This window comes from Neodiprion pinetum, chromosome 1 (genome assembly GCF_021155775.2).
Source record: "Neodiprion pinetum isolate iyNeoPine1 chromosome 1, iyNeoPine1.2, whole genome shotgun sequence".
Classification (NCBI taxonomy): domain Eukaryota; kingdom Metazoa; phylum Arthropoda; class Insecta; order Hymenoptera; family Diprionidae; genus Neodiprion; species Neodiprion pinetum.
In genome coordinates, this window is record NC_060232.1 from 37,079,485 (window position 1) to 37,104,218 (window position 24,734).

The 24,734-nt window shown below is 36.8% G+C and overlaps 3 protein-coding genes across 11 annotated transcripts in view; 1 reads left to right on the forward strand and 2 right to left on the reverse strand.

Annotated features, from left to right (window-relative positions):
• Positions 1-6,096, reverse strand: part of L (zinc finger protein Lobe) — an 81,791-nt gene extending 75,695 nt beyond the window's left edge. The window contains exon 1 of the mRNA XM_046627819.2: positions 5,888-6,096. Within this exon, the coding sequence (XP_046483775.1) occupies positions 5,888-5,927 (40 nt within the window). The 5' untranslated portion in view covers positions 5,928-6,096. The remainder of the gene's footprint in view (positions 1-5,887) is intronic.
• Positions 6,097-7,077: 981 nt separating this feature from the next.
• On the forward strand, positions 7,078-12,958 carry LOC124211482 (uncharacterized). Of its 4 annotated transcripts, XM_046610578.2 has the most exons (7): positions 7,080-7,290; positions 8,160-8,227; positions 9,662-9,940; positions 10,029-11,051; positions 11,180-11,587; positions 11,691-11,834; positions 11,932-12,958. In XM_046610578.2, the coding sequence occupies exons 3-7, from the start codon at positions 9,677-9,679 to the stop codon at positions 12,133-12,135; spliced, it is 2,043 nt and encodes a 680-aa protein (XP_046466534.1). In that variant the 5' UTR covers positions 7,080-7,290; positions 8,160-8,227; positions 9,662-9,676; the 3' UTR covers positions 12,136-12,958. The 4 variants fall into 4 exon arrangements, with proteins under 4 accessions (XP_046466528.1, XP_046466534.1, XP_046466544.1 ...); XM_046610572.2 differs by lacking the exon at positions 8,160-8,227 and having other exon boundaries at positions 7,078-7,290; XM_046610588.2 differs by lacking the exons at positions 7,080-7,290; positions 8,160-8,227 and adding an exon at positions 7,306-7,326.
• On the reverse strand, positions 11,726-24,535 carry LOC124211493 (Heat shock factor). Of its 6 annotated transcripts, none has more exons than XM_046610609.2 (12): positions 24,287-24,535; positions 22,543-22,651; positions 22,278-22,402; positions 21,713-22,063; positions 21,486-21,568; positions 21,225-21,413; positions 20,787-20,876; positions 18,605-19,090; positions 18,095-18,200; positions 17,849-17,948; positions 17,498-17,722; positions 11,726-15,000 (listed from the first exon to the last, which is right to left on the reverse strand). In XM_046610609.2, exons 1-11 carry the CDS (start codon positions 24,389-24,391, stop codon positions 17,511-17,513), a joined length of 1,956 nt encoding a protein of 651 aa, XP_046466565.1. In that variant the 5' UTR covers positions 24,392-24,535; the 3' UTR covers positions 11,726-15,000; positions 17,498-17,510. The 6 variants fall into 6 exon arrangements, with proteins under 6 accessions (XP_046466565.1, XP_068989612.1, XP_046466593.1 ...); XM_069133511.1 differs by lacking the exon at positions 11,726-15,000 and adding an exon at positions 15,351-16,991; XM_046610637.2 differs by lacking the exon at positions 11,726-15,000 and having other exon boundaries at positions 15,351-17,722; positions 20,787-20,849.
• Positions 24,536-24,734: the final 199 nt, after the last annotated feature.

Here is a 24,734-nt window from a genome sequence, read left to right on the forward strand (position 1 = left end):
TGAATATTTTAAAAGCACATCGCAGGATCTGAGACGTCGAGACCCGCGGAACCATTTTGACTCCCATTAGCTAGTCTTGAAATGCGAACCAATCCGGAAAACCAGAGATCCTGACGTCCGCGGTCGGCCTAAGACATACCTGGAGGTTTGCGCAATCGTAATTCGATGTCGGAGTGAGTCGATTTCCGTTTCGTCACGCGAACCTTGTCAACCGTCCAACAAATGTTTCACTTTGATTTACATCGCGAGGTTGAAGCCAGCAACACTAACGTACGAAAAACATTGGAACGAAAATCACTGTTTCCCAATTTTTGAAAGATTTTTAACGAGGAGGAATTTTCTCCGTGGTATGAGAAAGTTTTCCTTTATCACGGTTTCTTCCATTCCATATGATTCCGGAGTTGGAGTATAAAGTTTCAAGCGTTCAACCATTTTATTCAACTCGATCAGCATCTCCTTTTCACATAATTCCCGAGTATCCAGCCGACCATTTTCGCGAATCCAGACGCTTGACCGTGCCGCAATAGCTATTTGGTATTTTGGTATGCATTGGACATCGACACACGCATGCAAGTATTATAGGAAAAATTCAATCTGCCGTAAGTAGGCAACAGCAACAGCAGCAGCAACAGCAGCAATAGGAAAAGTAAACAATTTGGCGGTAAGCCGAATGAAGTCCGTGCCCAAGAGGTGGTGTGTGTGTGTGTGTGTGTATCTGTTATACGTAATAACCGTAAACGCAACGGGATTGGCTATCATCTTGGGCGATCCTTAGCCGCGCATGATACCGTATAAGATCGAATAAGGACTTATACATATATATATATATATATATACACATACATACATAGAACAAGGAGTCAGGATACGGCGTCCTGGAGCAGGAAACACGTCTCAGCACGTTTCCTAGGGTGGGCACCCGAGAGGAGGAACACACGCGGAGAGAGTACGAGCTCGCAGAAATACGACTAAGGACACTCTAGGTATAAGCAATCTCATCTAGCTCGCAGGTACAACGACGAGAGTCTCACTCTCAAAGGTGAATTGATATGGTATACGTCGCACAGTGTTACAATCATACATGCGTTGTTGTGGGATCTTGGAAATGTAAGTAATCATTTAACAACAAGTTTTTGCCGTCAACGTTTCGACTCTGATTGGAGTCATCCTCGGGACATATTTAATGCATCTATTGAAAACATATAATTGCAATACATTGTTGGTACCGAGTCGGAACAACATTAATGATATATAATAACAAATTAAAATAGGTAATAATAAAAATTAAACGTAAACTATGTATATAGAAACACTAACCTTATATAAAGTGGTCAAATGTTAAAAACGGTGAGAAGTAATTCGATAAAATAACACAGTTATGGTGTTTAATGTCACTTTTTTCACTTCCTTTATATCCTGTCTCCATAGTTTATAGATGGTTAAACAGACGATCTGGTCAAAAAGGCAACTACTCTGTCTAAAGAAGATTGTTACTGAAAGGAGTTGGAGAGGGTGGGTGGGTGGAATATAAACTCTTTACTTGTGGAGAATGAGAGAGGATGAGAAGAAGAAAGTAAACAAATATGTATACAGAAGTGTGAGATAAGTGGGAGGTCGTTCACATCCCGCAAATGAGAAGGTCGTTCGAATACCTTATTGAGGATTAAAACAGTCAAATTTCCAAACAAAATAACACTCTGTTATAAAAACATTGCCGTAAGAAATTTGAAGGACAATGAGTAAATAGAATAATCCGTTTCTTGTGCCGAGTGAATATAGATAAGAACGGAGGAGTGATTAGAGACATAAAAAATGTGAAATAAGTGAGGAGGTCGTTCTTAACCATATAGATGAAGATTTAACCATTAAATTAATCACGGATATGGAGGCGTAGGCAGTTAAACGACCTCCGCAGAAATAAAGAAATGGTACGGATTCCACGAAATTGCAACAGTGATTTCGTAGAATTGGTGCCATTTCTTTAATTCTTCATCAAATGAGAATGTATTAAGAGTATTTTTGTTCAGAATTGTGTACAGAATGGTGTTGTTAAGCCTTTTTTCACGATTGAGATACACGGACTTCGATATTTGGAGATATATACGTACGTTTCGAAATGAATCAAGGCATCACCTTAACTGCATGTTTCTGCCTTGACCTGCAATCTCTCTCTCTCTCTCTGTGTCACTTTACAGAGACACGAAACTCGTGTTGGAACAAACTTTCCAGTAAACTTCACGTGTAACGCACGTTTGCCGCCAAGAGAGGAACAAAAAACCCACGAAACATCCAACAACGACAATTAACTCGAGGAATTTTGGCCGGCTGTACTGGGAATTATTGTCCTACAATGTCTTGAGACTTCTGACAAGCAGCTCGCGAACGGTAGTCTGCAAGCAGCCATTGGAAGCGGAGAGGTTGCCTCTCTCCTGGGAATTAACCCTGGGTAGCTCTGACGCGAGAGCAGACTCTCAAGGGAACTCGGGTACCCCTTCTCGAGACCAGAGCTCGAGGTCTTCTTGGTCCCTGACGTCGGGAACCGGGAGTTGAAGTTGTTCGAAATATCGTAGCCGAGCCTCGGCGCGATTTCTCCGCAGAAAACGTTTCGTCGAGACAAAGCGAAAGACCGAAACACCCGCCGTCCGATGCGTTTCGAACCGTTCCGAGGTTGTGGGAGCTCAAGCTTTTATCGTTGAAATCTAAGTTCCACATTCTGCGGTAATTTTTCAAAGATTTCAACATTCAAAGATCACCAATCGCGATGGCAGTCGATGTTTACCATTACTGTTGGGTATAATTATGCAGCCCGCAAAACACAGGTTTCCACGATCTTCCAAATCCACAAGGGCCTTGTGTTTTACATGCGTAATTCTGTTGTTTGTCCAGTGTCTCATATTAACGAGATGTCTTCTAAATCCTCCGAAATATCGACTCTCGCGATACCTGCATTCCATCGACGAGGCGTATATTTTATTATCCAAAATCACGTCAATTAAAATTCCCTCCGAATCTTCCCGGAATCTCTCGACGGAGTACTAAAGGTCTGACTTCGATAATAGCAAAAGAGGGTGAAATAGCGAGGGGTGGAGAAAGAGACGGAGGGTAGGGAGGAACAAAAAGGTAAGAAAAAGCTTCAAACTCTACGACGTTTAGCCAGAAAAGTAGGTTCGGTTAAACATGTTCGAACTTTGGTATTTACGACGAATCCTTGACTTAATACTCCGAATTTACCAAACACACGCGGTAGGCGTGTTATACTCGCGTCTTTGAATCATTGCAGGGGAAAAATATGACGTCGTAATCCACGGGCTCAAGCCGGTATTACAACGATGACACTGTACGAGTTGAGCCCTGTCACAGGCAAAAACTAACAACGGCAGACTGCGCAGAGCTCAAGTTTTAGAAATCCTACGATTAAAAGCTTAGACGGTCTGAAATTTTACCTGAAAGTTTCAGCGAGCTCGAATCTCTGCGTATTTCCATCTCACATACCCGTTTATATCGGACCTCCCTTATTTTCTGCCAAGATACCCCCGGCACGACGAATGAATATAACAACTCGATTCGTGCGCCTGCACTCGTCTTGCCCGAGGCAGCATTAGAATCGTCGATATTAATTAACAGGGTAGTAAATTAATTCGCTAGTAATAATTATGCATTTATGCCTGGCGTGCAAATTACAATCAGGGATTCCGGGACACATGCAGGTAGGTAATGTGCACAGTGATTCGGACTGTCGCGTTCTGTTTAGATTATATGTTTACCTTCGCGATTTACTGCAGTGTAGCTACAGCCACGAATGCGTACATGCCCCGTTGAACACTCGCGTCGAGATTACTGCATACGTATGTTTATTATATACATGCGGCTAACCTAATGCAGTCCGTAATGAAATTTCCGGGTAACACGCAGCGAGCCCACCGAAAGATATTGCTTTTCCCCGCAGATACATGAAAATTAGCAAAAACTAAGCTGCTCGAAACTAAATTCGAATTTCTATCACGGGTTGACTTTAGTACATATGGTAACTTTCAGGCGCATGACTGAAAAAAAATATTCAGACTAGATAAATCCTGATCGAAAAGAAAGTGAAATTCACAATTCCGTTTCGAGAATTTGATATTCTTAACATCGTTTTACAGCTGCAGAAATTTAGTTAGCCGCGATCACCCGTTATATCGGAACGAGATGGAAATTCAAAGTTCGACGGGGTTTTCGGTGTGTGGTTTGAAATTTGATAGATGCGTGCAGATTCGTTGTGCGGGTAAAAGCTGCATTGTCGAGTAACGGAATACCTACGGGAAACTCGACTAGGCAACGGTCTGTGATTTGAATCTATTAATATAGCTTTGGTTTCGACGCGCGGTTCATTACTGTATATCAATTATTAGATCCTGTACAGAGGTACGCACATACTAATACGATTGCGGCCACGAATCATACAAATTCGCATTGCATTCCCTATCTGACTACACGCTTACACTCCTCTCTCTCTCTCTCTCTCTCTCTCTACTGCTCGTCCGTCTGCCGTCATGGAAATTATGCGTAATTACTCGTATATGTAGATACGATACATTATTGATAGGTTTCTGTGCGTGGTTAGAGAATTTGCTCAAACATTTCTTTCAGTCTACAGTATTGTGCGACCAATCACAACTTCATCACCGTGCAAGGCGTGCGAGTTTAAAATAAAGGGACCGGACTGTATTTTTTCACTAATTCGTATCATGCCTGCAATACGTCTCACGAATTTATTGTCCAATAATGGAATTGGCACTGTGGAATATTGATCATTGCTTTTAAAATATGTAAACGCATACTTGTTTGCGATAGCGATCAGGCTAGTCAATTTATCCGACCTTTGTTCGTGCCGCCATATAACTTTCAAGTCGTCGACTATCAAACGAAATTCTAACGATCTCTGTGCTAATTTTGAGAAAATGAAGAATCGATGTTGTCGCAGGTTTTCCTGGAACTTAATTTATCAGATTCAAACGATCTCTACGACAACTCTGAGAAAATGAAGAGTCGATGTTGTCGCGCGTTTTCCAGAAACTCAATTCATCATTGCGTGCAACTGCTGCACGGCCGTTCTGCAATTACGGAAATCGAGTACTGGAAGCAAAACATCGGTGAGCGCCATTATAGCATGGAGAAAAGTGCGGAATTGGATAGGATGTAGGATATGGGATAGGCGAGCTGGTGATTATAGAGGCCGGGAATTCCCCGAGGGGCGCCGCCTGAGTTCCTACGGGATTCCACCTAATTCCATCCTGGCTGACTAGTGAGTCGCGCACCAACACTGTGACGCCTTCGATTCTCGAGTTCGCTCGCAAGACCGCGATATAACTATCCGTTCGGCAAACACGTATTACGGAAGGCACATAGGAATATATCGCAATCGCATTGTTAACCGTGAAGAAGTATGAGACGAGTCAGAAATGCCCCCTACCCTCGTACGAAACTGATCGGAACCGTAAATTCCTAAGGATACCAGGATATAAATTACGAGTTTAAAAAGATGGCATTGACTTCGGAATTAATCACTTTTAATCTGAAATTGATGATCTTCCGAAACTAAAGTTATAGTTGTAGTCGTAATGATTTCGCTTCATTTTACTGGAATTCATTAAACTGTGGGAAACGAAATATGGATGTAATTTTGCAATCAATTTGAATAACCGAGAGCGAATAGTGCCCTGAATAACTTATTCGTGTTATTGTTGGATAACCCGAATCAATTCTTCGCAAAGAAATTTTCGTATACAAATGATCGAGAGGAAATCATCGTCGATTTCGAATGTTAATACGCGGTGGGTAAACTTCCACCAATTTCCAATCGATTAAAAAGTGATTTATAAGGGAAACTTGAAAAACTTTATCTTACTTTTGAGAGATCTCGGCTTGGCTTGTTTCCTCCTGGACATATCACAAGACGAATAGCTTTTCCGAAAGGAACGGACGACCAGGATGACGAGCAGCAAGCACCGGCTAATCAAAGATTTCGATGAAAGTGTCGAGCACCGTATAATCGGAAGCACTGCAAGCAGGGGAACACAAAAACCGGTAACGAGGGCACAACTCGGTCATTTCCAATAGACGGGGGTGGCAATCGTTCGGACACTTGGCGACCACGTGGCCGCCTCCCCCTCACCGCCCCCACTCGACACGAAAGCTCGACTCGCGCGTGCCACGGCCGCCCCCGACTTACTGCCGGACGAACCTGCAGCTGCTCTCCTCTCTCCGCTCTCCGCTCTCCGGTCTCTCCGTCCCGCTCGAATCGAGAGACGCGCGACAAGTGAGCCTTGCAGGATACCAACGCCGTCGGCGCCTCGCGAGGGGGATGCACCCTGCAGAACCGCCCCCGCGCAGGCGTCCCACATCCGCCCGGAAGTAATCAAGATCAACCCGACTTAATCGCTTCTTTCAACTTTTCCGTTATCTCCGATCCACCGAACGGACGATGCCTCAAGGGGTCGAAGGGCTTTTGGTCCGTTGGACGAAGACGATGCAGAGTCCGTTCCGGTCGAAATTACGTACATATTCGTACAGCGGAAACGTAAGGGTTTGGAAGAATATAAAGTTTTGTGCAAATTCTTACGGTTCCATGCCGCGTCTTGCATTCTCTGTCAGAGTCTATGCGAAATTTTTAACGGGACTTTAGTGAATCGCGCCACCCGCCTAACGGCAGGCAACCGGAAAGCCAACGCGTTAACTTCTTACGAATTGTTTGTTGGGTTGCCTGTCGGTAGGCGCGTGGCGCAATTCATTTTCATCCAATTTCCCGATACAATCCAAGCATTTTTTTTTTATCGCGCTTGCATCCAGCGATGTTAAATCTGTTGCGATGCAGTTCAAATATTCATCCGTCGAAAAGGGATAAAGATATTTAGCACGTGAAGAGTGATAATGATTTGGCCTCTGTTTACGAAGCGTGAGGTTATGTCAGTGAACTTTTATTTCAATTTCACACCGTTGATTCCCGCGTACACGGTTTGCACGCTAAAACCGGGGCGCCTATGCTACTGTGCACAGCCATGGCGAGTGACGTACCAAAGATACGAAGGCAGGAACGGAGTGCAACAGCCAGTGATCAGCTGACTGCCGCTGATCGTGAAACGCGGCGGAGCAGCGTAAAGCCGTTTATTTCTCGGTGGCAGATTTTACGAAGAACCGAGTTTCCCATTTTCATCTCCAAGCGAAGTCAGCACGATGGCAATAACCAGCGACGGTGTGCTCGAAATGACCAACTCGGGAAACGGTGCTGTAACGCCTCATCTACCGACCGAGGTAAGCTCGTGTCACTCAGAGAGAGCAGTCGTCTAGGTAAAATATCGCACATTCCTGTCATACTTCGCGTTGGACCTCCACACCAATTGAATAATTTCAACCCTTAATGAACCTCGTGCACTTGTAATTTACGGCTGTTTTTTTCATCTTTCGGGTTACGGGAGCTGACGCATTTCTTTTCATCAACTGTCGTATACGTTGTTCAGTTGATAAAAATCAGATTCGATGCACGTGCTCGTAGGAAGATATTATCTTGGATCTGTCAATTTTTTTTTTAACCATCTTCTTCTGTCGTTAATCGCTGTTTCTAATCTGCCTGATTGCCAATTTCTGTAAATATTTTTTTAACCGTAAATCGAAGCCCCGCTAATTGTCAACAACGAACTGTGTACCAGGTATATAACGCAGGTATACCGGAATCCAATAATAAGGCCATTAACATCTGAAAACGTCACGAGAATGGATATAATACGAACGTGTAAATTAATCCCAAACTTGTAAACAAAAATACGTGCACTCGTTCACAACACTCTTTCGACTTATAAGCCGCAGAGTTACTAATGTGCACAGAATTTCGTATATAGAATACAAAATGCGAAATACTGAAAACCAACTACTGTATTTCCTCTGTCGAAATCCTTATTAATTGCAAAAATTTAAACCAACATAGCGAATCGTTTTTACAAATCATGTCCAATTTTAAGTCTGCAAAGATCGAAGGAAAAAAAATATGGTACACATCGCCCCCCCCCCTCTCCCCGAGGTAAGCCAGCTCTGAAATAAATCCGCGTGTTGTCGAACCTCATCGGTATCGACTTATAATTTGAAATCGCAAATTTCTCCGAAATTGTAATAAAGGCGATTTTTAGATGCACGTGCGTGCGAAAAATCAAGAGCAACCGGCAGAGAGCCGGATGAAGAATCTTTGTATTAAAATGTATGTAAATGACGCCTAGATTGCAATGTAAAATAATTCGCCCGCGTGACAAATGACAACAGGTAGGTATATTATAATGACATTCACAAAGCGTACCGTCCTTGAAGGTGAGACGGAGGTTTCATTGAACGACTCCTTTGTTCCGCATTTGCTTATTATATGCAATATATATGTATACATTTCAAATGTTATCTTATTAAAGCACATAATCTAGACAACCGTAGTCCCGATTCATTTCACGAGTATCAATCGCTGACAGATTTTGTATACATGTAGAAATTAATTGGCAACAGAGTTATTTCACTTCCTAAAATTTTTCCGTGAATCGAATATTCGACTAATTGCAGGTGCATTTTTCATATAATAACGCATCATGTTTATTCGGTTATTATCTTGCACGATATTTGTCACGGTCTTCAATTTTAATAGGCAAGTTGCCATTTCCTCGTTCCAAACTCCAACAAAGAAGGACATTTGTGCAAGATACGTAAGAAAAGATGATTACGCTTCGGAAAAAAAGTGGCCGTAGGATTCAACTTTTTTGATTTTAACCAATACGTTGTTGTCAACTGTAAAATTAGAAATTGCTTGCTCAGTAAAAAAACGATGCATCAGGCCATTTGATGTTTTATAAAACAAAGAAATTACACGTTTGATGTAAACGGTCAAAGAGTCACATACACACAAATAGCTTTAATTCAGTACCTTCAGTGAATACGGAAGATTCTGAATCTTCGGTTGCCTTGGAATAGTTCGCGTAGCTGCAGACGTTCCATTATTTCAGAGTATCTAAATAATCTACCTCGGAGAGAGCTAATCGTTGATAATATAATATGTATACATGTGTGTATAGACATATTGTAATAGGTATACCAGATAATGAATTTACGACTTGAAAATCCTTTTGCTTATTGTCTGTCTAATCAAAACGTTACCAGATACAGAAATGTATCTAAGATTTGAAGCACCGTCGTTATCGAATTGTATCAAATAAATTCTAGACGATTGTATAAGTTTATTGATTGCGCAATTACCGTTTTCGCAATTGTACTATATTACAGGTCTTTCAACGAAGTCGCTAAAAATTATCTAGGTCACGACACAGTGACAGCATGAATTATCAGATTGCTGTGACCTTGAACGTCAAAGCTTGTCGGTACATTTGAAAATTTTTGAGAAATTTTAATTTCAGTGGTAAAAAGTACGTCAGATTCAAAATCTCAATATTTGTAGGTAGCGTAGTAACACATCTATCTACATTCAAATTTCCGCAATTATTGTTTGAGTGAAATCAATCATGTCACTTTTTTACTTGCTAAATTTTCTTTCAAACGAAAAATGAACAGGGCCTTTTTAGAGAACTTATATTTTATTAAAAGATTAGTATCCAACTGGGAATTCCTGACGAAAAAATTCCATGACTTATTCTTTCAGGTATTGACACATATTATGTCGTATCTCTTTTGTGCGGACCGGAGTGCAGCCGGGCAGGTTTGCTCTCATTGGCGAGAAGCATCTCTTGACATGCGATTCGTTAATGAACAAGTTGTCAGTCTGACACGAGGCTCTGCGGCGGACAATTTGTACGTACTTATGAATATTCTCCGACACTCCACACGGCCATTCTACAATTTTATATTCAAAGATCTTGAGCTGAGGAAAATGGAATGGTTTTGGGAAAAGTTTGGACCGGACATGAGAAGCCTAATTCTGGTAACACGATTATACATTTTGCCCTGTCTTACTGTGACGGTAAAATAATAAACTGAGCAAACTTTGATTTAACATGATTGAAATTTAGGTGAACTGTGATTTGGGAGAAAAAATGCTTGTTGCAATTCTCAAGAGCTGCGACAACCTGCGAACTCTACACATCAATGCTTGCAGAGAGTGCCTGATGTCAGGACGCCTTTTGGACGATGAAAATGACGTTAAAGTTCTCTCAGAAAAGTTACTCAACTTGAAAGAATTGAGTCTAGCTTCTAACAGATACTTGAGTGACGCGTTATTTAATAGACTAGTAAACATTTGTCCAAACTTGATATCGCTAAGTTTAAGTGGTTGCCAGATATCCTTCCACTCCGGCTTGTATAAAAAGTTTTATCCCAGTAATAGCACAGTTTCGCACGTGTCAGAATCTGTCTTAACATTTTGTAACATTTTAATTTTTCTAACCCGCCAAGCGAAACACTTGAAATACCTTAGTTTCAGTTCTACATTGATAGACGGTACAGCTTTGGTCACTTTATGTACCATAAAAGACTTGAAACTAGAATCACTGAAACTACAGTGTTGTGACCAGTTAACAAACGTCGGTATTCGCTCCTTGACGGAACATCAGACATATTTGAAAGTTCTAGATGTAAGTTTTTGCACCAGAGTAACAGACGCCAGTTTAGTTTGCATTTGCAAAAATTTGGTAAACTTGGAAGCATTGAATATAAGAAGATGCAGAGCAGTTACGGACCATGGTGTCAAGCAAATACGACGCCTCAAACATCTCAAAGAGTTGGATATATCGGAATGTGAACAACTTACAAGCGAGTGTATTACGGATGGTCTATGTGCTGCTGAAGGGGAAGACAATGAAGGAAATGAAAATAACGAGAATCTCGTGGACTTTAATCATCTAGTGCCAAAAACACATGTTGCCAAGTCAGTGCCCTCAGAACAGAGGAGGATAAATAACAATTTAGAAAAACTTTATGCTAACGCACTGAATTTAGATGAGAAATCAATCCTTAGTATCGCGACAAGCTGTCCCAAATTGATATTGCTAGATATTGGATATTGTTTCAATGCTATTACAGACAGTAGCATACAGGTAAAGCAAAGATAGAATTCAAACTAGTTTTCCTAATCATAAGGCAAGAGAAACAAGTCATTTTTTAACACGAAATGCTAAAAAAAATCATAACTCAACTAAACTATCCATGATTTTCACATTTTCAGATGATATTTAAAGAGTTAGTGCTGTTAAGGTCGCTGACATTAAGTCGTTGCGACAAAGTGAGTGACCTGGGTTTAACTGGAATGGGAGCTGGAAATCGAGAAAATTTGGAGAAAACCTGGACTCAGAGTTATATAGAAGTTCCAGAACCTCAACTTAGGATACGCCTTGGCTCGAGAGTAGAGGAGGAAATCTGGCGTGATGCTAAGCGAAAACGTGAAGTTAAAAAAATGTGTGAAGATCTCTCAATGCTATTTGATAACGATGTATGTTCAGGATTTTCACTAGCTCGACTAAAAGGATTGAAAGTATTAGACTTGGCTGGATGCAATAAAATCACAGATGTCAGTCTAAAGTATGCTTTCAACTTCCCGGAACTCAGATTATTAGATCTTAGCCTGTGCCAGCAAGTAAGACGATTGATGAATATTTTTCGAAAAATCATTCATACTGTTTATAAATTTTTGCAATGGCTGAACGAGTTTTTGTGCTGAGCATTTAATTTTTCTGTAGATAACACACGAAGGATTGGATTTTTTGACCAGGAATAACCAAGCTCTGGAGGAATTGCATTTGTCCCAATGTCATAATGTGACGGATATGGGAATTGCTTACATTGCCAGAAGACTGCATCGTTTGAAAAGTCTATATTTACAGGTACAAAGACTCAAATTTGTATATAAATAAAAAATATTATTTCGCGAAGACATTACACAATTATCACCAATTCACTGGTTCATCTGTTTTAAAACAGGGATGTTCCCAGCTGACTGATCACAGCTTGGATTCAATAAAGATTCACTGCACTGCGTTACAGTTCTTAGATGTTAAGGCTTGTCGCGGAATGTCAATCGCTGGCATAGAGAGTTTAATTCACTTAAACATCGATTATTCAAGAGAATCAGAAGACCTTATGCAATGTAAAAAACCACCACCTGCCCCGCCTATGCGTAGATAACAATTGTATAGACCAAATCTAAGGCTGACAGATGGAAGTTAAAAGGTGTTGGTGAACTTCTATTAAGTTTTTAGACGTTTTTTTTTTTAATCGCTACAGGCTTTAAGAGGAAACATTGAAAGAAATAAATTAAACCGAAAATTCAACAGCCATGAGCCTAATTCGAGATTGTATACTTCAGAATGAACCTATATTTCCATAAGAATGTTCAAAAATTTCCCTCTATCTTCTTGTACAGCTATTCAAATTAAAATAATAATGAGTATTATTTATTGATTAAATTTTAGTTAGCTATTATTATACATGGTAAATTTTTTATAGTCACATTGCAAAAAGTAGTCACAGCAGTTTTAAAACTTCGAGCGTTACGAACGTATTTTGAAGTTTGCTAAATGTAAAATCCTTAGTAACTGCAGCATCTTATACGTATGTACCAGATTTATAGTGTAGTGAAATTTTTTTTTTGTTCTACTATAGGATGATATCACGTTCTGTTACAATAATTTCGTTGTTATATTAAAAACTTATTGTACATGCAAGTTTTTGGCCAAGCGTTTTTACTGGTTCTCGAAATACAGGTAGGATGGGTTTTGTAGTGAATAACGGTACCAACGTCATCCAAGATATAGTTCAGTTTCAAAGCTTCAACGCCATACGCAGTTAAAATAGTATGAGTTTATTTTTACTGTACATTAACGAAGAATACAAATTTTCGTGGATACTTACATACCCAATTTTTACTTGGAACTGCGTTTTGTATAAATATGAAAATATTGTAACATAATAGTTAAAATTAAGTGAGAATAAAATACAAACATCTGAATTTCCGTTCGTATTTCGTTACGCAAGTTTTACCCAAAACAGTAGATATTGCTAAAATCTTTAACATTTTACAAAATGATATATTACAGACGTATTAAAATATCGCTGAAATTCCCTTGTAAAATAGTAAAAGGCTCCGCAAGTCAAAGATTCAACAGCGCGTGACGATACGAAAACGACATTCGCAAGATCGTAAGACTCTATTTTACATTAATTTATAGAGATTTTTATGAAATATCTTTCTTAGAAAATCAGCCAATGTTTAAGCAATTTCGAGTTAATATTTCCAATTTGAAATTTGAAAACGTTGTTACAACCGTGTTATAACATGACCGCGAAACTACAAAATATGTACAAAATTACAATAACTATAGCCCAAAGACATCTCCTTTTTTGCATTTGAATAACATTTCAACAAGTAATAACATTTATAAATTTTACACCTGCGGTTGGACGCTTGCAAAACAAATTCATTCAAATGTTTTTGTTAATGAAGAATAAATAGTAATTGTCATTGTCAAGTACCGACAAAATTTGGTTGGAAAATTTTTTTGTTTCTTCATTTGGTATTACCGATCATTTCTTTAGACGTAAGCAACCAAAACTTTTGTTAAATTATTCAATAAAAATAAATATCATAGTTCGCACGATCGGCAAAGTTTGAATTTCCATGTTAAAAATAATTTCTTTTTCCAATTAAATACAATAACGAGAATGATTTTGTTTTGTGTAAATATTTAAAGCAAGTAATTATGACATTTTTTTCACATTTCCAACAAAGAAGCATGCCCTACAATGTCTGCATTTATGTGTGTAATGAATAAACGAAATCATTTTAACTCAAAATGTAAGTAAGTGTGGAATTATTTGAAACCGTTACTGTCTATTTAGAAAAATAATGCTAGATTGTACAATACTTAATTGTATATCTAATATGCATTTCAGTGAATACAAACCTCGCATCACCTAATAATCTTATTGCTTGTGAGGTATGAGTCAGTGCAAAGCAAGTTTGATATGAACTATTTTATCAGCTTAATGTATTTTAGTAGAACACAAGAAAATCTCGGAAGTCTAGATGAATAAGCGAGAAAACTCATTGTTAATTACACGATACGTAATTATTAAAACGTACGTAGCATAGAAAGAATGGAAGATCCTGCTTATGATATATTATTGAAGCTGAGATTTGGAACATGATTCAACTTGTTTCTAATTTATTTCAACACGGCGTTATTTCCTTTCTTTTTGTTTTTTTTTGTTAGTCAATTACGTAAAACCGATGAAAACACAATCAGCCTATGCTCATAATAATTAAAGAATACGTCATTAATTGCTACAAATGAAATTAGTCAAGTATATTCCAACTTAAAAACATCCAATATGCTACTTGTCGATGATTTCCCAGACCAAGTGTATGATTTTTTTTTTACAGAAATTGATAAATTGATTAGAAATAAAGGGGGGAAAAAGATATTCCTATCTGTTGTCTGACGAAACATACTCGCATTATTGTTAGCAAATTTGTGATCGACTCGTTGATTCAGGATACGTAAAGTTTGTGTTACTCGTAAAAGTAAATTATTTTCAAGCAATTTGGTTCAACAAAAGTATAGGTATACTAGCCAGAAACCCGTAATGCGAGTGCAGAAATCTTTTTTAGTGTCATGTATAGAAACCTTCGAACTCTGACCGAATGTCTCACATATTCAACCCCGTGCTTCTAAGCGTTTATTCTAGATACAAATTTACATTCAATACTTCGCTATTTTCGCCTCCTTTTGATTAATAAACATGCTTAAGTTACCAATTAATTGATAGAGATAATAAATTTTGCATTATTATTATTATTGTTGTTGTTGTTATTATTGTTGTTGTTTTTGCTGTTGTTGTTGTTATTGTTGTTGTTGTTGTTATTATTGTTGTTATTATTATTATTATTATTATTATTATTATTATTATTATTATTATATTTTAATAACAAAATCAATTGGTAATTTAATGAATTACCCAATTACGATACCCTTAGTCTTTCCTCCAATTCTAAAATAGAAAGAGAAGAAATTATAGTTTTCATCGTCTTAAGAATAAAGTATGTAGCATACAGACTACGTTAAACTATAAAAAAAAAAATGTATCAATTCACTAATCTCTGCTATTAACTAGACCATGAAAACATTCGATCTGCAAGCTGATGGATGTAAAAGAAATTCCGAATTGTCAACATTCAATCTGGTCCGAATTTTCTGATGGGACACTGTCAAAAACGGCACATTTTCCATTACCTGCTAGAGGCGTTTTCAAGCAATGCATACCGTACAGAGTACCCGCCATACGGTAACAGTATATTATAATATAAGAAACAAGAAACGAAACAAAAAGATACACCTAAATTCTACTTTAATCGGAAGATATTCAGTCTTTTATTTTATTTCGCACCATTCACTTTACAATATACATAAAAGCTTCAACAACAATTTCAGTCATAATTTGATTCGCTAATTTCGATAGCTTGAGACCATATGACCTTTGAATACTTCACCAGACAGTTTACATCTATGGTGCGAGAGGTGCTAAGGTTTTAAATAAAAGCCAAAGTCTAAAAGTCGTACTTGCTGTAAACCGTTGAAAACATTCATAGAAATTATAATTCGAAAATCAAATTTTCACTCAATCAAAATTATCCTTCTATACAACATTCATTTAAATTGAACTTTGAAAACTCTAAAGTCAAAAGCTCTTTGACTGTACATGAAAAATAACAAAAATCTGCGGATACTTCCCATCCAAATCTTTCCCATTGTCAATAATCAAATTTAAAGTTTGGCTTCATTCACAAGCTGTTAAAAAAAAAAATAAAATGCATTTCCAGAGATTTTTGTTTGGCAATAGTTACAAAGCACTTTCAAAATTTATTAATTTAAATAAATAATCAATCTGTTCCAGATTCTATATTATTTATTTTTAGAAATTCAGTCTGAATGAATTAAAATATTGATAATCGCTGATGCTTTTTGATCCGATAAATTGCTATCTTCAAAAATAAAATCACGGTTTTATAAGATTGTTTAATGTGTTCAAGAAAAAGGCTACTAAACACTTCTAACAACCATATTTGGGAGAGGTACAATATACAACAATCTGATAAAATTCATAACAATCCCGGGTACATAGTTCGCATTGTGTTGAAAAAATTTTGCAAAACAAAATTACATTGGATCGGTCGAGAATTCTATCATCGAAGAACCTGTGTTAATCTAACAGTCAACGACCATTACTTTGTGCCGATTAATTATATCATAACAAAAACTTGAGCCTTGTAACTGGACATTTTCAATCAAAACGTTTAAGTAATAATGAACTTAAATTTACCCATCAAAGTTGAACTCATAATCTTTTGTAACAGTTTTAATTAAATTGATACATGATTTCTACATTGGAAATGTATAAGAATACTGTACAAGTATCCTTCAAGTGTTTAGTATCAAAATTAAATTTAAGAAACTGATACAAAGTGAGCCAACTTATCGATTATCAGAAATATTGAAGAACAGATGGAACTTATTAATCTATCGGTGGTATGTCATTTTTTCTTCAACTGGTTGCCAGTATTTTTTAGACAATCAATCGTGTCACACGTTAACACAACAATTTTCAGACTTATCCAAGCTTGCATTGTTTGAATGAATTCTATTGGCAACTATGAGATTATTAAGAAATATATATATCAATATATTATATGGTAAAACATATAGTCACCTATAAAATCTAAAGTCAGTTTTAATTATAAGTAACAGTTTGGACCAAATGCAATGATATTTTTGCTTTTTTGCTTTTAGTGCATAAAATTATCACTAAAAATGTTTTACTTCATCAGCCTCTGATTATATAGGTATTATAGGGAATATTTACAGAAAATACCTTTTTCAAATACCACATTCAATCAAGAGACTTGACTAATCACCGTTATTCTTTAATATAGCCAATCTTTACAGTTCTTTTAATTTTCTGAATGTATTGCGACTGAACAGTACCTGCAGTTGTGGAAAAAAAAATACATAAATAAAAACTATCAGTATGCAAAAAAATAAGCATTCAATGAAACTGATGAATGTTTTCCGTCAACTCTATTTCTATATTTCGAAAATAATGAAATTATCGACGTAACTCTACATTTATCGTAACTATGCAATGTATTTGTCAATTGTTTCTCATTTTACTGTGCTTCTTTTATAATCAATATTATAGTATAGAGAGATTACATAATGCCAAGGAAAGTGAGACTTCATTTTGAAACTCAAACGTGATCTATTAAAAGGGATTGCAGTCTATTAAGAATTTTCAAGAAATTTGACAGCCACGATAGAAATTCATTGCATCCTAAAAACGTGAATATAATAACATAGTTATACATATTCATGTATATAGATACTTAAATAAAACAATTTCGATTAACTTTTTAATTATTTGTTCAATCGCACATCAATCAGACAATGTCGAGCGTTTATTAAAGAACTTGACTGTAAATCTATGTGCTCACCGCAGAAGAAGACTTAAGAGGATTCTAGGTTGTCGTTAACAGCATTCAACGACTCTAAAAGTGATGCCTTACTGTCTTCAAAGTCGTAAGAATCTTGATAATTGTTTGTCGAATTATTCAGTGGGGATGATAGCGAAGAGGTTGCTCCCAAAAATATATCATTATCAAAATCAAGGAAATTTTGAGGAGGATTGTATGTCATGAGTTCTCCGCCTCCGTTAAGCTCTGAAATATTAATTAGAACGAATTTTTCAATATCAACCAGGTAAGCGACAATAAAAGGTCAATTATCTTTAGAACAGAAAAAAAATCTTAGTACAACTTTCTAATATTCTGGAGTTATCAGCATACCCATATCATCTCCTTCTCTTTCTCTATGCATCTGCGCATGTGGGTCAAGTTCTGGATTCATTGGGATCCCAAACGACATCGGATCATCGGCACCAAATAACTAGAAAGAGTAGAAAAAATAACAAAAAATGTAAGTGATTATGAGTCGAAGTTGAATGCAGACAATTAAGTATCAGATGTAGGGTTGTCATTTAAAAAATGACTCAAGTATCGATAGATCAAATACAACTGATTTCTTATACATACTCCCAATAGAGCATTGGCGTCAATGCTGTAACCCTCGCCTCGCAGCAATTCTCTCAAGTTATCCAACTCAGACTGTACAGTTTCCACGTGGTTGTCCACTTCGTCCCTGAAGACAATTTTTTATTGTGAAAAACAAAAACCAAATATACACAGTTCTTAAAAATCGACTCAGTTTTTGAAAAAAATAAATGTAGTATACAAACGTATGCTAAAAAAAAAAAATTAATAATAGGAATATTGTTACTATGACTAAATCTTTTTAAATTTGTAATACATGTAAATATGAATTGTATTTATGGTTTGCTTAATCAATTGACTTGTCCGGAATAATCTAATGATATGTAAAAATTGTCAATTGAAATAAATATTACTGTAATTTTTAAAGAATTTAGAAAAGAGAAGATGTAAAGAGATATCAATTCATTGTAAACAACCCACACTCAGGAATTGGGATCAAAATTATAATCCCTATGACGTTGTTTGAACACCTTGGGGCTGATTTGAACTTACGTAGGTCCTAACCTAATTGGATCATTTAAACAACTCAATGATAAATCGCTAGACGCTGCGCTACTTCCTTCTCCGTTGTTATTTGTGATGACTTCTCCATTCTTGATCCAGTTGTCAGCTTCATTACCAGTGGATCTTTCCTGACTCGGTAAATCTTTATAAGCTTCATCATCACTAACATCTTCGTTATTGTTCTCAATTGTATCAGGAATCAGCAGTATCTCGTCCAGTTTCTGTAATTTTTCTGTAGGTGATACATCATCCACGATTCGGTCATCTTCTGCACTGCCAACGCTGTCGATATCCAAGTCAAGGTCAAAATCGGTTGAGGACTTCATATTTGCAGCCATTGCGGCTAGTTTAGAACTCCGAACTACAGCCAATGGAACGGGTTTCATGTTCCTCTTAATTTCGACTGGTAAAGTTTTCTCAGGCGGAGGACTACTGGAAGTCGTCGCAGGCACTTCAAGATACAGCGTTTCTTCCCTAAAAACCGAGACAGCCTCGCTTGATAGCTGGTCTTGATTTTTATATTGATCTCGATTTACTTAGCTTAATACTGTCTCTCTCTCAATCACTCTCTCACTCTCTCACTCTCTCACTCTCTCACTCACTCTCTCTCTCTGTCTCTCTGTTTTTTTCTATCCATACTCTCAGACATGCAAATTTTATGCTGGTAGCCAGAGATAACAGCCAAAAATGTTAATATAAAACAAAGACATCAAAATAAAATTATATAACCGGGCAATAAATATTTCATCGAAAGGTTTGAAGCCCTAATACATTTACAGAATTATGGGCATAAAACCAAACTGCATTACCTTGTTTCAAATAAGTTCAGCACATTTACCTGCTAACTGAGGCTTCAACTCAGCCTTAGGCACGACTACCAATACGAATATTAACACTGTTGAAGGCAGAAATGTGCAGAATTAGTAACTATGTCAATAAGGAATCATAAATTTAATAGAAAAATTTATGTATCGTACATATAGTGTAGCAGTGCCTAAGGAAAGAAAGAATAAATAAGAAACGAGATTAAAGTTAGTAACGTCAACGTAATATAAGACAAAAAGAAAATCACTATCTTGCAACTTTAGAATGAATTAAGTATGTTTTACTTCATTATGGTTCACTAAATTTTATTCAACTTTCAAGTTGCGAAATAACGTTTTTTCTAATAATGATTCATTAAGTTAAGTTGACGAACTGTGACTTGATAATAAAAACGGTTTTCATTCACACAAATTGTCTACGTTTGCGCCATCGTTACTCCCCGATTTAGCATGCTGGATTAAATATATTTTGAAGACATAGATTTGCGCTTTTGAAAGTTCAATTTGCACAATTACAAGGCTTTAGGAATCTACCTTACATAGTAGTAATAGTTACGAATTTAATAATCATTGGTAATGCTTTGATTTGGAATGTATAACAACTAAGAATGTACTAAATAGTGTGTATTGTTTAAATCAAAGCTTATAAGAAGACAATATCAAGCCATCCACTCAAGTTTCGTTGAAAAGAAATGATCAAGAATTTTCCAAAGTTACAGAATAATCGATTAGCTTAATTTCTTTCAATGTTTCAAGAATTGTTACATCAAAATCAAAACTGTGTCATAGTTTCGAATATTCTTCAAATTCTATAACTTTGCCAGAAATTCCAGGTCGGACAATCGATCTTTTTCTTCAGATTGTTGTCTTATAAAAATCCACGACGAATTGCCGAATGTATTAAAATTTCCTAAGCTCAATCTAAGACATGATATTCATGAGTCTGCCATCCATTCCGTTCGTGTTTTACAAATCCACCAACATTTACTTGTTTACGATAATATCCAGCACACTATCAGCCTGGCATGTTAAGTAACCGCAGATCTGGTCTGTTTTGAAATTGAATAACGCAGCATAACTTGAGATTTCTAAGTATTTGGTTCAAAAAATATCATCTCGCAAAAATTCCATGCAAAATAAGATGAAAGTTATATATTTTCCAATGTAACTGTATGAAAATCAAAAAAAAGCCTTATCGAAAATTTCGGATTGGAAATGTTTAATTGAATTTTCATTCCTTCTGCGCAAGAAAAAGAAACAGGAAAAGAAAGACAGAACGATATTTGCAAGCATGACAAATCTCGGACACCAACACCAAACTCAATCACAGGAGAAATATGAATAACCTGGTATTTTCGCCCTGTTCCAGCGGCGGAATCAGAATTTTGACGGGCACCTTGTTTTTCCTCCTGGCAGCGTTCAAAACGCAGTCATTTCTTATACATAATAATATCCACAAATCACGAATTGTAATAAACAATATATACCTTCAATTGATTAAATAAAAACAACAAATTCCTTGCCAAAAATTGATTAGACTTATGCAAGGAATGGTAATAGATTTATTAATGCATTAGTATTTCACAGAACAATAATTCAGTCGACAATCATCACATTCGAATCAGAATTTCATGAACACCGTTTGAAGCATTACTTCAACAGCCTCCAAAAGAAAAAAGTATTGCAATATTGTTGAATGAAACCCTCATGCCCAATGAAAATTGAATTAATGCATAGATGTATGATATTGAAATTTGTTAAAAACAAATTACTATCACACTTACGGCTTCTTCCCTTTACTGCCGCGATTCTTTTTGCAACCAACATCTTGTTGATCGCTATTCAAATGCACATCTTCCGTTCTGTGGATGGGACTGGGGGACGTAGTGAACTGTATATTGTCTTCATTTGGAGAAGATGCGCCACGGGGGTCGGGACTTTGGACTGAAGGGCTGGCGCCATGCTCTAAAATTCTGTAATTAATCAAGTATTAGTAATCAGAAAAATATCCTTGGCAGCACAATCAATTTAAAACGGCGACATACTCTGCAACAATATATTCTGGCTCTAACTCTTGTTCGGTTGGATCTAGCTCGTGTATAACTGGACCTGTAGGCGATGTGTTGACCTAGAAGAGAAAATGTTATTTGACGAAAAAGTTTCGGAAGTCACTTAGAAACTTGATTCTAGTTTTTCCCAGACACTACTTGTCCCAGCTGCTAAGGTAAGTATCGTAAGTCATGGATTCAAATCTTTCATCAGATCATCCTACCTTAACATTTGACATTTTGCTTTGTTTGGCTCTCTGACGATTGGGATCATCGATCATCAGAGGATATCGCCTTTTGACGGAAAGACCTCCTGCTCCTCCGTTCCTCGATGGTTGAACAAGTGTGACCAAGAAGTGGATCAGTTTGTTGACAATCTGTTGCTGCTTGATGTGCTTCTGCCTGAGCATTGCCAGCTCTCTCCACAGAGCTTCATTCTCTCGTTTCATCGTGCCCAACCTAGAGTCGAGGTGTTCCTGTCGACCACGCATGCTTCTTACTTCCGTCAACATTTTGTTCATAAGTTCTGGTTTTATTATGGGTTGCGCCGTATCTTGACTTTTGCTGGACGCTATCTGCAATTATCAGGTTCCAAAATTTGCAATGACTTAGCGGCTAGTGTACGATGTTAAAGGTTTGATATTTTCAATAGAATTTGAGTGTAACACATTTCTCAAGATATCGCCCAAGAATTGAACATGTACTTGTTAGATTAAAAACAGTGACATGACTTTAGATCAACAATGAAAACTTTTGAAAAATGAATATGGAAAAAAACAAAACTATTACTTTTCGTTTGATATGCTCCAAGAGGCAAGGATGTCCTTTACAGAAATACTGATGTGCAAATTCCATTTCATCCTTGTCACACTTCAACCCTCCTAATTCAACGGATACTTTCTTGTGAAATCCATCTGTAAAAGTGTGCAAGCAACGTAGTGTTGAATTTAAAAATTTTTACATCATCGAATACTGTTTATTTTGAAAAAAATGTCACTTTCAGAGAAGTTGAAATTATGTTTGAAATGTTTATTCACTAATAATAAATACGTACACATGTTAAGCTGCCGGACAAAACTTGCCATGTTGTTATGCTTGTAATAATGAGGCAGTAACTCTCGAGCAAACTGTGCCTGGTTGCGGATAAAAAAACTTGTTCCACTCTGTAATCACGCCAAAAGAGAATAAATTGATTGACATTTTTATGTTGTTGAAGTTCGGTGTCGAACTGGAGCAATTTCACACAGGACTTGTGGTATTATAAATTTCAAAGCTTATTTGTGATAAAATGGCATGCAACTTTTGGAATCAGCAAGATCGTCTCATCAATATCAATAAGATTCTAAAATGTAAAATGGACTGCGCATACGATTCGAACACAATGAGAAATTTTGTTTTTGTTTCTTCAAATGAATCAAAATTTAACTTGAATTACTATTTCATGGAAAAAGTAATTTACAGTAACATAATTCACTTTCACCAGTCCAAACCATGCATAAATTTTACATAAGCAATGCGAAGTCAGGTCCAGAAGGCTTTGATCTGACGTACAAGTGCTTTTTCCTGTAGCGACTTTGTGAGTAACTTTCCTTACAAATACTGATAAAAGGAATGTAATTTGCTTCCCCTAATGAAATTTTGACGAAACTTTTGGTAAGCTGAATTACACGATATGACTCATTGATATAAAAAGGTATGTCCACAAACTTTTTCTATTGATCAAACTTATGCATGTGTAAATTGAAAGACACTGAAATGTATTGATTGTATCTGCAGAAGTTACATAAGTCATTTATTCTTTCTTATATTCTTTACGAGCTATGCTATTAGTGCAATCGTCACATAACATGTATTTTTTGCAATAATTACCTAACGAACGATTATGGAAAAAAATACGTGCAAAATATTGGTGATAAAAATTATTTTGGGCCTGTATGTGTGTCAGTCAATGCAATAATGAACAGATTTCAAAAAATAATCATCAATCTAATTTATATAACCGGTGATACCAGGTGAGAAATTTCCAATACTTTAGAATCGAAGTCCGTATTCACTCCAGATTCCAAAATGCAAGACGAGATTCAAAGCTGAAGTTAAAGTGAAATGAACCAAAGTATTCTATTCGGCACAAAGTTGTTGTAATTGTGTGTGCTTTGATTTTGTCAAAAAATAAAACCTGTCTGCATGGAAGAGCAAATATTGACGTATGTACCTATTCCAAACATCACGGTTAAATGACAACAGGTTTGAAATTGGGCAAGAATTCACTAAAGTTTTGATTTCACTTTTTAAATTTTTTCTTCTCTTTTTCTTCTTTACTTCTTTTTTTCTCAGTGAAATTAACATGCTAAGCATGAGTTCCAATTTCGCAATGAGATACTGTTAAAAGGCTTTGGAATATAGAAAAAAATGGAATAATTTCATTCTGCGCAAAATGCAGGAATGTATGTCAATAGGCGTAAATTAAAAATGTTACATCATTTTGTCTAAACACGATTATAGACTCTTATATGGTCAATGAGGCGGATCATTCAAAAATTTCCATAATCAAATTCTGTACCAACTTGTCGGTATGCGTGTGTATGTACGTACGATAAGTTGGTTCACATCATTGATGGAAGAGCGTACATTCGGAAACGTCAGATGCCGCCAAATTGTACGCAGTAACGAAGATCATGCTATTGCTAATGATATTTTATAAAACTTCGCGTACAACATAACTGAAGATTCGTAGTGTGTGATCAAACTTTCCGATAATTCTATACCTGGACGGATAATTAGGAATATGAAAAACTTACGGGTGCCCAGCAAATAAGGTCGTCGGTTTCTGGATCCTCGACAAGTTTCCATAACTTGCCTAGAAACGCTGGAACGCTGGCACCAAGTTCCGTAATCGTGTGCATATTTCGTCTTATATTAAAACCTCAATAAACACGAACTGCTACTGTAACTCTGAAGATTCTTGCAAGACAGTCCCAATTCACGATTCACAATAATGGCCGATGATGTTATTCTGCTACAGCCTACGGCCATGGAACACGAATCGCGAGAGGATAGGCGAAAACAAAATGGATGTCGCATAAGCGCGGCGTTTATTTAAAATTGAATCATTCTCTTGCGCACGCCGACCGAATGCCGACTGTGAATTTTATCATCTTACGATACTTGCGTGGAATTATTTTTAAATAATATAACTTACGGCGATACAAGGGTCGACGTAATGATATTTGTCATGATCATTGAAAC

Excerpts from the sequence above, each read along its gene's own strand:
- LOC124211482 (XM_046610572.2), top strand. The coding sequence starts at position 7,213 with ATGGCAATAACCAGCGACGGTGTGCTCGAAATGACCAACTCGGGAAAC. Across the intron at positions 11,052-11,179 it reads TTACAGACAGTAGCATACAG|ATGATATTTAAAGAGTTAGT; the intron begins GTAAAGCAAAGA and ends TCACATTTTCAG. Across the intron at positions 11,835-11,931 it reads TGAAAAGTCTATATTTACAG|GGATGTTCCCAGCTGACTGA; the intron begins GTACAAAGACTC and ends GTTTTAAAACAG.
- LOC124211493 (XM_046610609.2), bottom strand. The coding sequence starts at position 24,391 with ATGCACACGATTACGGAACTTGGTGCCAGCGTTCCAGCGTTTCTAGGC. Across the intron at positions 22,652-24,286 it reads ACCTTATTTGCTGGGCACCC|AGTGGAACAAGTTTTTTTAT; the intron begins GTAAGTTTTTCA and ends GCGTGATTACAG. Across the intron at positions 17,949-18,094 it reads ACGCCAATGCTCTATTGGGA|TTATTTGGTGCCGATGATCC; the intron begins GTATGTATAAGA and ends TACTCTTTCTAG.